Source organism: Mus musculus, chromosome 2 (genome assembly GCF_000001635.26).
Source record: "Mus musculus strain C57BL/6J chromosome 2, GRCm38.p6 C57BL/6J".
Classification (NCBI taxonomy): domain Eukaryota; kingdom Metazoa; phylum Chordata; class Mammalia; order Rodentia; family Muridae; genus Mus; species Mus musculus.
The window spans coordinates 179,435,302-179,447,466 of NC_000068.7; the positions used below are offsets into that span (position 1 = coordinate 179,435,302).

The following is a 12,165-nucleotide window of genomic DNA, read 5'->3' on the forward strand; positions in this document are numbered from 1 at the left end:
CAGAAGCCAGGAGCATCATTTCAGGGCAGGCCTCACAATTCCAGGCAGATGCTTAAATTCCTACAGCTCACTTCCACTTCCTTTCCATTTTCTCCGTAACTCCTTTTTTATGGCTGCTCTGTCTGCTCGTGTTCTAGCTTCCCCCATGTTCTTCCTCCCTTAAATCTGATATTATCCACTTCGCTGCTTAATTTCATTTCCTCTCCTCAGATGCTCGTCTTTACCTTCTCCCTCCCCCCACTGCCTCTGGGAATCCCATCCTCTGTCACTATTAGGAGCCCGCCCATCCACCAGCACTGCTACTCTTCCAGCCCTGGGCTGTGGTTCAGAAAGGTGCAGGCACACAGCCCCTCCCCCCAGTCCTTGCAGGCACACAGCCCCTCCCCCCAGTCCTTGCAGGCACACAGCCCCTCCCCCCAGTCCTTGCAGGCACACAGCCCCTCCCCCTAGCCCAGGCTGCCTTGCTGAGTCCACTTCACTCAGCTATTCCTCCAGAACTTAGTCAGACATGTGTTGAGGGCACGCAGGGGATGCTGAGGACTGCCCAGGACTCTGGGAAGAAATGGCCCCACTGGCTTGAGAGCCAGAGTATTCCTGGCTGTGTCAGGTGTGTCTCTCAGCCTGGTCAGGATTCTTCAGACCCTACACGGAGCTTCATGAAGAGCTGTACTCAGCAGAGATCTGGATAAAATGTTGAGGCAACTCCAGAGCCAATATAGATCCCTCAACCCTGGTGTGTAGATTACATAGAAGAAAAGGGAGTTGCAGGGATGGGGCAAAGAGAGATGGCTCCAACCACTGGCCAGAGAGAGTGAGTGCATGGATTTGGAGTGTGCTTGGGAGAAAAAGGGTAAAGTGAGGAGGGCTTTTTAAAAAGTTAGCAGTCAATCTTCAACCACTGAGGGCCTGGGATCACCCACAGTGCTCAATTCAAGAGGGACACCGTTCTAGCCATATGGGGAAACCTTAGAGGGTGTCTTAGTTAGGGTTTTACTACTGTGAAGAGACACCATGACCAGAGCAAGGCTTATAAAGGACAACATTTCATTGGGGCTGGCTTATAGGTTCAGAGGTCCAGTCCATTATCTTCAAGGTGGGAGTAGGGCAGCATCTAGGCAGGCATGGTGCAGGAGGAGTTGAGAATTCTACATCTTCATCTAAAGGCTTCTAGTGGAAGACTGACTTCTAGGAAGCTAGTAAGGGTCTTAAAGCCCAAGTCTACAGTGGCACACCTACTCCAACAAGGCCACATCTTCCTGGGCCAAGCAAACCACCACAGGGGGTCAGTGGGGGCAGAGCCACACTCTTGGAAGACAGGGTCCCTACCCTCATGGGAGTTCGATGATGCTATCCACCAGTGACTCTGCTCTGAGCTCTCCTCCTGCTGAGTGACTGGACAGATGGAATGCAAGGTCATGAGCCAGTACCATTGGGTGTTTGCTGCATGCTGCCAGTGGTACCTTCTTTGCTAACATCAGACCCAAACCTAACAAGCAAAGCAGCAACAAAACAGGGCACTGACTCAGGTCACAGGGCTGTTGCATCTCTCTCTCCACCAGCCCCGTCCACTCTGACAGCTGCTCCTCTGACTCTTCCCCTTTGAGTTGTCCATCCTACTTCTCAGACATTTCCAACATCCTACATCCCTTCCCTTCCCATTACCCTGGCAAACATCCCAGTGTAGCAGCTAATGGTGAGAGAGTAGATGGGGGTGTCATGAGGCTCCAGCCTGAACTCCTTGGCTAGCTTCAGTCCTCGGTTTCTTCCTCTGCAAAATGGGATAATGGGATGTGTGCCCAAGTGGCATGCACAGCCCATATCACTGGAGGTGTCTTCCAGGTGGAAATCCCGGCTGCCTGGGAAGTGGGTGAGCATCTTGGTGTCCCTATCCCCTACAGCGCAGAGTGAGAGGTGGGTATGATGGCCTACCAAATACTTTCCTACCCCAGGGGAAAGAGCAGTGCAGGCCAGAGGACGGGTGATGAGAGGCACAGTGAGGCCTGTCATGGCTTCTGAACTCCTACCTGGCTGTAGAGGGGCTGAGGTTGAGGGGAGAGAAGATGGGGAGTCAGGACTTGCTTGTATACCCTTTGCTTCCTTCAACCTCTGCACCAGACGCCAAGCTGACAAGCAGCAGGTCCAAGCCCCACTGCCCCTGTTTGCAGAAGCTCAGATGGAATTGGGCACAGTGGTACCAGTCTGTAATCCTAACACTGGGAAGGCTGAGGCAGGAGGATTGCAAGAAGTTGGAAGTGACTGAGAGGATATCTGACAATCGGTCCATGATAGGCCACCACATATTCAGGTCTTTTTCCTATTGTGGGACATAGCACTGTGTGAGGTGAGGTCACAGTTCCAGGCTTTCAGAGCAAGGCTTGGCAGGGTTGCGAGTGACAAAGGATACTGAAGGGGAAGAGCAGCTGAGATAGGAAAACTCGAACAGTCCAGCGAAGCCTCCTCCCTCTGACTCCCAGAAGAAGCCTCCTCCCTCTGACTCCCAGAAGAAGCTTCCTCCCTTTGACTTCCAGGGAAGCATGGCTAGGCTGGTAAATGATGCCAGACTTGAGGCAGCCTGATATTTGTGCTCTGCTCACTCCCTCTCCATCTCTCTCTTGCTTCTTCCCTTAAGAGTCTTCTGTCTTCTGCGCAAAGAGGCTTTCAGGAGCCGGTAGCAGGTTGATTCCATTCCTTCTCATCCTGCCTCAAATAGTCTCAACCACACTTCCCCAAGGATCTGGCTTTATTTTATAAGCACAATTTTTGCCAGCTCTACCTTCTTTACAAGACAGCTTTTTTTCCCTTTAACACTAAGGTGCCTAAAAGATTATGATAAACACAAGCTAGAGAGATGGCTCAGTTGTTAACGTGCTTGCCACAAAAACATGAAGATCTGAGCCTGGATCCTCAGCACCAGCTTAAAAGGACACCCATGGCAACATGCATCTGTAACCACACACACACACACACACACACACACATACACACACATACACGCACATGCATGTACACACATACACACATACATACACACACATACATGCACATGCATGTACACACATACACACATAAACACACACACGCATATGTACCTGCATGACCATGCATACACACACATGATAAATGGTAGGGGTTGCAAAACTACAGACAGAAGTCAGAGATCTTTGAGCATCTGACTTGTGGAAGTCGAACTCCTTGCCAGATACCTCAAGTGGAAGGTATAAAAGACTTCACTGCTTTCAAGCCTCCACAGTTTTACATGTGTACAACACCCATTCCCTGGTGTCTTTTCATAACTTCTCTTTGGAACAAAAGCACACTTCTAGGGTCCTCTACTCAGATTTTGAAGTTCGAGGTCTCAGTGGCTGCCCCATGCAGAACTGGCAGGCAGTGGTAGGTCAGAGCCTCATATTTCACCCACAGAACCCCAAGGCCCAGGAAGCAGCATTTCCTAAGGCTCCTTGGTCCAGGGCATTCCACGGGAAGCAATGCCTATGGAATCAATGCCTACAGTTCAAATGCTTACTGTCCACAAGGGTGGCTATTAAATGCAGGGGTCCAAGGGTCTAAGACCATATTCCCTGCACAACATTGTTGGTACCAGGCTCTTCTTTCTTTCTTTGTATGAAGTAAAGATGGAGGTCCTACAGAGACAACTAACCTGGGCCCATGGGAGCTCACTGAGACTGAATCATCAACCAAAAGCATGCATGGATGTAGGCTCCCGACAATATGCAGCAGATGTGCAGCTTGGTCTTCATGTGGGTCCCCTAACAACTTGAGCAGGGGGTTGTCTGTGACTTGGACTCTGTTGCCTGCCTATGGATCCCTTTCCCATAGCTGGGCTGTCTGGCCTCAGTGGGAGAGGATGAGACTCTCTATGTACCAATGCAGGTTAGCACCTAGGGAGGGGACCTGCCCCTTTGAGGAGAAGGGGAGGGGGAATGGGAGAAGGGGGAAGGTAAGAGTAGAAGGAGAGGTAATTGTGATGCAAAGTGAATGAATGAATAAATAAATGCATAAATAAATGGAAAGAGTTTTTTACTATAGATTTTAGTATGGGCATTATGAGTCAAAGAGGAACTTAAGGAAAAGATAATAATATTGGCTCAACCCTATGATCCTCACAGTAAGGAGGCTGAGGCAGGAGGACTGCTGTCAGTTTGAAGCCAACTTGGGCCTTAAAATAAGAAAAGAAAGGAGGAGAGGAGGAGGGACGAAGGGAGGGAGGGAGGGAAGAAGGGAGGGAGGGAGGGGAGGAGGAGAGGAGGAGAGGAAGGAGGCTAGGGAAAAGGCAGTGTTGTTTGCTGCAGATGGAGCTTGGAGAATCTGTATTCTCACTAGGGCTCTGCATATTTCCTCCTGAGTAGAAGGATGACTTGAAGAGTGGCAGTGAGTGTATAAATGTGTGTGAGCATGTGAGTATGAGTGTAAGAGTTTGTGTGAGAGTGTGTGTATGAGTGTGTGAATGTGTGTGAGTGTATGAATGTGTGTGAGAGAGTATGTGAGTGTGTGAGTGTATGTCTGTGAGCGTGTGTGTGAGTATATATGAGTGTGTATGAATGTGTGTGAGTGTATGTGTCTGTGAGCATGTGAATGTGTGAGTGTGAGTGTAAGAGTGTGTGAGAGTGTGTGAGTGTGTATGAGTGTGTATGGATGTGTATAGATGTATGTGAGTGTATGAGTGTGTTTAAGTGTGTGTGAGAGTATATGAGTGTGTGAGCATGTGGCTGTGAGTGTATGATTGTGTAAGAGTGTGTGTGAATATATGTGAGCATGTGAGTGTATGTGTGTGTGAATGTATGTGAATATAAGTGTGAGTGTGTGTGAGAGAGAGTGTGTGAGTGAGGGGGGGGGTTTGTGTGTGTGTTATCCTATGGATTTTAGTAGGGAGTAGTGGGTGAGGGGCCCAAGAACCCATATTTTTAAACAAGCTCCCTTGGTCATGCTGGCCAGACTATAAGAAACAGGCTAGGACAGTCCCTGGAAAGAGCCGCTTTGTATTTGCCTGTCTCAGCACGCCCTCTCTGCTTCACTCAGAACAAGCCTGACAAAGCAATGCTCTCTGCTGGACTCGCATGGGTTACTGCAACGTTTCTGAGCCATGCTCTTAGAAACGTGGATTCCTGTAAGAAGCCTAAGTCAACGACTTGAATAAGTAAGTTTGGGGAATGCTGCCCGTGCATGGGCCCTGGGGTCTGTGTGCTAATGCTGGGAGCCCGTTCTTAATAAGTGAACCTTAAACTTCCCTCTGCCGGCTGTATAAAGGGAACCTTGTGAGTGCACACCTGGGGCAGATTAAATTACACAACCCTTCTATACTCACAGTAGGGCTGGTTAATGCTAGGATAGTAAGCTCTATCAGGAAGTCACAGTGCTTGTCTGGAGGGCCAAAACTCTCAGATAGATAACTGTAGGCAAGGGTGAGGTGTGCTGAGGAGGCACCTGCTTCCTCAGATCCATGGCTTGTCCCTCAAGTTGACATGGCTGTCTTCTCAGAACCTAAGCTGGAGAGAGGAGGGGCTCTTTCAGGTGACTTACTGTTGCCTTAGGTCTGGGCTAAGAACACAGAGTGGCCCCCACGGAGGCATCTCAATACAAGAAGAGCGAAGGAGCTGATGTGGGCAGGATGAAGTATGTTCAGGAGGGAGGCATCTCCTTAAGGGACATGTGCCCTAGAAGCAGAACAGAACTCTCCAAAAGGATTTGCTGCCATCTCCCCCTGACTGTACAGTGTGTCTGAATCTACAGGGTAGCTGTCTCCTCCAGGTCTCCATATTCCTTCTCACCTCCCCAGTAAGCTCACCGACTCGCCAAGCTGTACTCAAGTCTTGCTTTGGTCTGGGTACCTCTCTATCAAGAGTGAATGTTTCTTTGTCTCCCCAGGGAAGGACATAGAAGAGTCTGAAGACTGCCCAGCCAGCCATGCTAAGTTAGTAGCCTCTCTCATTCCTTAGCAGGCCAATACTGGGACAGTCTGTGGCATAGGGCCAGGTTGGCACAGGCTTGGTGTTCAGATACTTGGTGGTCCAAGCTAAACCCAGTCTCATACCTCTGGACAGAGCCCACTATGCACCCTGGGTTACCCTGATTTCCCATGGCTCGAGTACTAGTCAGGAGACCTAGGGTGTCATCCACCATAGTGGGGGGAGGGGGGGCAAGGAAGAAAAGGTCTCTCTGTCCAAGTTAACTATGACCTTGGGGCAACTTAATTCACTCTTCTCAAACCAGAACTATTGTATTCTGGACACAGATTTTCTCAGAAGAGAGACAAAGAACATTTGAAAAACATCTGAGCAGACACTCCACTTTTCTGTACATTGCTTAGCCAAGGGAGGGATGGGGAAGCCTTCACTCACAGTCCAAGCTGCCCTTATTTTTCCGCGAGAGCGATACGATGCTTAAAGAAATGCCTGCAGTCAGGGTTGGAAATTGCCCATGCGAAGCAAATGGAGCTGGCCTGCCCAGGGAGCTGACGTGCCTGACAGCTCTGCCCGCTGGAGTCCCTTCCTTCCTTCCGCGGCCTCTGATTTCTTCCTTGCCTATACAGAAGACCTAACTACATTTTGGCACACACAGAGGAATGGGTAGGAATCCTCCCAAACCTTGGAGGATAGCCAGAGCCAGGCCCACACTATAAGGGGTCAGCCGAGCCAGCCCAGCTGGAGAGTGACCCCTCCCCTCTCCCTCTCTTCCGATCCCTGAGCTGTTCAGAGGGCTGGAGGCCATCACAAAGGCCTGTGTCCGGAGACTTAGATGACACAGGGATGAAGGAAGTGTCCACTCTTCACTGTGGGCTCTGAAAAGAAGTTGACCTAACATCACGGTGTGATCACAAGCAGGGGTCCCACAATCTACAAAGGACATCTAACTTGCTGGGCAGAGACTACACAGTCTTCTTTGGTTCACACCGTCTTTGCTCCTAGAAACCCAGTCTCCCTGGCTTCGTCTGCTCATACAGGCCTCTAGTTGTCCCACGGGACTGAGGCCGCCCTGCCAGCGAGCAACCAGGCCAAGCGGCTGAGCGAGTGGGCGCGGGAGCGGCTCCTTTAAGGCCCGCGTCAGGCCCGGCCGGAGGGGCGGGGCCTCGGCGAGGCCGCCGCTCAGCTTCACCTGCAGTTCCGAGCGCGCGGAACAGAGGCGCGGGCGGCTGCGAGGCCGGCGGACGCACCGGCCGGAGGGAGCGCGCCGCCGGCCCACTTGGCCTGGCTCCCGGAGCCCGGGCGGCAAGTGCGGGGAAAAGCAGGGCGGGCGCGGGCGGAGCATCGCCGCGGCGAGGGAAGCCGGGCACCGGGCGAGCGCCGGGGCGGCGCGGCGGGGACGATGACCACAGGCTCTGTGCTGCCGCTGCTGCTGCTCGGGCTCTCGGGCGCGCTCCGGGTAAGTTGCCGCCTCTCCGATCGCAGGCGATCTGGGAACCCGTGGGGCTAGCTGGTGTCTCCCGGTCTTCTCAAACCGCCGCCCGCGCTGCGCGAAGCCGCTCGCTATCGGAGCGAGGAGCCGCGGAGCTGAGCGGGCGGGACCCTAGGTGCCATCTCGTTGCCCGATCTGCGCTCCGGGGCCGCCCTCCGTAGTGTAGTACTCGCCTCCGCCGCCCGGCAGTCGCGCATCCCGAGTTCCAGCCGCGCGCCGGGTCGGGTCGGCTGCGCGGGGCGCTCTCCCGGGTCCCGTGGGTGCCGCGGAGCTCGGCTGCAGTGGGAGGCGGAGGCGACTAAGGGGCGCGGGTTGTAGCCGCGGGGTCTAGCAGGTCCTCCCGACTTAGAGAGGGATCGGGAGGAGGGCGCAGCGGGAGCGCGAGGCACTGAGCCCGGGGACTGGAGCTGGACACACTCGCTGTTTCCGCACAGTCTCTGCGCGGTCTCCAGCCGGCTCCCTCGGTTAACTCCAGCTCGCTGCGGGTCTTCGGAACGGCTCAGCGGCAGCTCCCGCAGCGACCCTGGGCGGAGACCGAGTGGCCTGAACCCCCTCTCGTGGCCGATCGGTCCGGTGGCCTGCTCGCTGCCACGCCGAGGTATTCTCTGCGATGAACCAGGGTTGGCGACCGGCTGCTCCGAGGCCACCGGACCATCGCCTTGCGCGGGGAACACGCCCCGGGGGGACAGAAACTTTCCCGGCCGACTTTTGTCTCCCGCGGGCTGCAAGAGCATTTCAGAGCTGCGATCCCCAAGAACCAGATGTCATTCTGAGCTTGGCCGGGGGAAGATCCCCGACCCAGCCCTCCCTTTCCTAGCCTCCGGGGCCGGGTACTCGAGCCCGAGCTACAGGCTGCAGGCTGCGGGTGGCCTCCCAGCGGAACCCGGGCGGAGCTGTTGCGCGCAGCTGGAGGACTCGGCCGGCAGGGAGGCGCGTTCCGCTCTGGCGGCCCGCGAAGCTGAGACTGCAGGGTGCTGGCTGCGCCCCCGGCTCCCGGAGCTTGCTCACCAGGGATCCGGAGCCTGGTGCGCCTTCTTCTCCTTAGCGGAGTGGATTAGTGGGGACACATGCTATCTCCCTTGGTTCCTGGCAGCTTGGGTGGAACCCCTTGCCCATTGCCTTCCTTTCTCTAAAGATGCAGACTCCAGAGGAACAGAAAACCCTTCTGGTCTGTTAGAGGCTTCTGGTCTTTTCTGCTCTCCTGACGAGGCTTTAAATGGGGGCTTCAGAGTGAGCAAGAGTCCAGGACCTTGTGTGGGTGAACTTCACACACACACACACGCACACGCACACACACACACACACACGCACACGCACACGCACGCACGCACACACACACACACACACACACACACACACACACACACACACGAGGACCTTGCCTCCTTGCAGCCTAGTGGCAGAACTGGTCACTATCCGCTCAGCTTGGAAACAGCCCTGGAATCACTGAATTTGCCAGCTCCCTTTCTTGGAACTCCACCCCTGTGGCCTGCAGAGGGAGGCTTCCTCCTCACCTAGCCTAAAGGCAGAGCTCTGCAGCCTGGAGAGATGGTTCTTAGCAGAGCTCCCTCTCTCTCCACGGGCCTGGCTTTGCCTGTGGATGGGTGAACGACTGGTGATACCTTCTCCTCCTGCTGCTGCTGCTGCTGCTGCTGCTGCTGCTGCTTGCCCACTTCTGGGAACCTCTCTGCCTTTTCCCCCTGCCATTCGCCAATACGGCCCCTTTGGTACCTGGTCTAGGCATCAGCTAACCCTGTGCTTCCCATAAAAGTAGGTTCGGCTTTCCAGTTCGGGGAAACTCCTCCAAACCTGGGCCAATACAACCTGAAGTCCCCCAGAGAGCAGAGGATCACCACCCCACCTCTGGGTGGGGATGGTGCTTTACCTGCGCTCGTGGGCAGAGGCTTGTGAGGTGGCCATGACAAATGTAGGTTGGATTACATTGCTGTGAACTTAGGTTGGCTTAACAGTCTCCTTTCCATCCCCAGGCCCACCGTGAGGATCTTACAGTCAGAGAGGCCTGTAAGGCTGGCTTCTCCGAAGAAGGCTACACTGCGTTGATCTCCCCGAATGTCCTGGAAGGAGAGAAACTACTCAAAGGTAGTGTGGGGTGTTTGAGGGGTGGAGGGATGAAGTGGAAGGCTTGGCTGGCCTTGGAACACTGCTCTCTGCGGAGAGATGGCTGTGAAATCGATGCGGTTCCGGTGGGCCGTCTTTGCGTGTGCTGAATGATTCGGGAGGCCTGCCTGTCATTTTGGACTGAGGTGAATCATTTCCTGTACGACAAATGAGAATTTGGGTGGAACGCTGTCACCCAATGCTGTGCAGGGAGACTTCCTTTCTAAGTATTTTTATGTATGAGATGCAGGACTCTTAAATTATCCCCACTTCGAAATGCGTGACAAAGCAGACGATGTTGTTGGGAGCTCGGTAAATAAGCCCACAGACGTTCTGCTCACAAATGTGGCATGTGGCTTTCACGACTGCCCCTCCAGTGACAGAAAAACCCACGGGGAACGGTATCCATGAGCTTCTGGAATGGCGGTGTGCAGGGGGCAGAAGGAACTAGATGGCTGGAAAACTCATTGCAAGCCTATCTGTTTTCCTTTTCCAGACAAACTGATTAAGCTCTTTTTGGTTTCATAGGGCAGGAGATAAGAAGCTGGGTTCTAGGGGTTTACAGTCTAAGAGCTCTGGCTCGTGACCTCTAGTTTCCTAGAAGTTTGAACTGTTTTCATGGAGACAGGGAAGTGGGCTTTCAAACAGGTATAAAAGGTGAATTTCCATATTGGCTCTGAAGTCCTAAGGCTATTGACTACCCTCCCCACCCCAAGAAGGTTTATGTTCTAAGAAACAGAGCAGCTGTCTATGAACAGGTGTGCACAGGTGTGTGGAAGCTCTTCTCTGCACACTGAATGCAGGGTCTAGGCACATCTAACCTGCAACGGTGGTCTGCCTGGCTCAAGAGTGCCTGTGAATTCACTTTGATATAAAATCCTAGACTTGAACCATTGTGAGGTTCGTTCTTTCTTTCTTTCTTTCTTTCTTTCTTTCTTTCTTTCTTTCTTTCTTTCTTTCTTTCTTTCATGTGTGTCTGTGTTGGCCTGGTTGTATGGTTCTCAGGTATAAACATCACAGACAACATCACATTGCAATGCCAGGTTGGCCCTGCCTGCTGGGCGTGCCCCCTCCTAGCAGGAATCTTTCAGATTCTTGTTCCTTGCAAATTATGTGAATGAAGACAATGTCCAACTTTTCATACCTGATCTTTGCTTTATTGTTGCGAAGCAGAAGCCATTGACCATTGCTTATCATAAGAAAGAAAGAAAGAAAGAAAGAGAGAGAGAGAGAGAGAGAGAGAGAGAGAGAGAGAAAGAAAGGACAAAGTTTAGTCAGTTGGCTAAGGGGTGGGCCTCAGGGAGAAACTGTGTTCAGGACACTCCAAGAGCTGTATATGTGTTTTTTTTTTTTTAAACATGTTTTTTTTTTAAAGATTTTTTATTTATTATTATATGTAAGTACACTGTAGCTGTCTTCAGACACACCAGAAGAGGGAGTCAGATCTTGTTATGGATGGTTGTGAGCCACCATGTGGTTGCTGGGATTTGAACTCTGGACCTTCGGAAGAGCAGTTGGATGCTCTTACCCACTGAGCCATCTCACCAGCCCTGTATATGTGTTTTGATTTGGACTCTGATGAGGTAGATCATCTTCCCAAGTCTAATGTGGCTCATTCCTGCCATTACTGCATTCTGGACTCCCCCCACGCTGACCCTGAGGCACAAGGCCTCTGTGAACCTAACAAACCCATGGAGATCTTGCCATGCCCAAAGACCAGGGACTCAAGAGAGAGAAAAAAAAATGTTAACAAGGAACGTCTGCAACAGATAAGAAATTTCTATATTTTTGCGATGCTTCCTAGATTACACTAGCATCATGTGTGTAGCCAGGCCCTCCTGTGTACTCTGGTCCTGGTAGGCATGAAGGGTACCGTCCTGGATTTACCTGATGTGCTCTGGGTGGACTTCATACAGCAGGCCTAGATCAGAGAAGAATGTGGCATCCGTGTGTCTGGAGTCTGAACTCATCTGCTCAAGCTCGGTGGCAGGTTACAGCCACAGCTGCAGCACCCTCTGCTCGCTCCCTGTTTTCTTCCTCTTGAGCTTGTGGTGCAAGATATCAGGAGTGAGGATGTCTTTACATCTTAGAAATAATTTTGCACACATGGAGGTGAGAACGGAGGCCTGCAGCATGCTCAAGCCAGGACATGCAGAAACGGCTGGGTGTGCAGAAAACTTTGGCACTCTGAGCGCAGAGTGAGGAAACCTCTGTCAGAAGCAGGCCCAGAGCTCGGAGCTTCTGGTAGGTTCTGTGCTAAATAGATAATGACTACTGATAATTGAGTTATTCCGAGCGAGAGAGCTTAACCTTACTTAATTTGACAAGCAGAGCTTCCCAGTCGTGGTTTTACGGTGAGCACGCCATGAGCTATTACCGGCTGGGCTGTGGCTTCCTCTCAGTGCCTGAGTCAGCTCACCAGCAGCCCGGACCTTCACATTCTATCGGGAGAGATTTGTTACACAGTAATTAACTTGTTTGTGATAAATGGGTGGAGGAAATGTCGTGGCATTTTGTTTTATGTCTAAATGAAAAGCATTTGCATTCTGAAAAAAAAATCCTGCTAATTAGGCTTAAAATAGTCTTCCCCAACAGGGTAACAAGTGTGTGTGTGGCTGCCCTTTGGAGGTGCAAAAC

At 52.3% G+C, this 12,165-nt stretch overlaps 1 protein-coding gene across 4 annotated transcripts in view; it reads left to right on the plus strand.

Moving 5' to 3' along the window:
• Nucleotides 1-7,121: 7,121 nt before the first annotated feature.
• Cdh4 (cadherin 4) overlaps nucleotides 7,122-12,165 on the plus strand; it is a 456,955-nt gene continuing 451,911 nt past the window's right edge. For 2 of the 4 annotated variants that reach the window (NM_009867.3, NM_001316723.1), the window contains exons 1-2: nucleotides 7,130-7,377; nucleotides 9,399-9,510. In NM_009867.3, the coding sequence (NP_033997.1) occupies nucleotides 7,321-7,377; nucleotides 9,399-9,510 (169 nt within the window). In that variant the 5' untranslated portion in view covers nucleotides 7,130-7,320. Of the gene's footprint in view, nucleotides 7,378-8,346; nucleotides 8,436-9,398; nucleotides 9,511-12,165 lie in introns of those variants that run through there. The other 2 variants (XM_030247044.1, XM_030247045.1) reach the window with 2 other exon arrangements.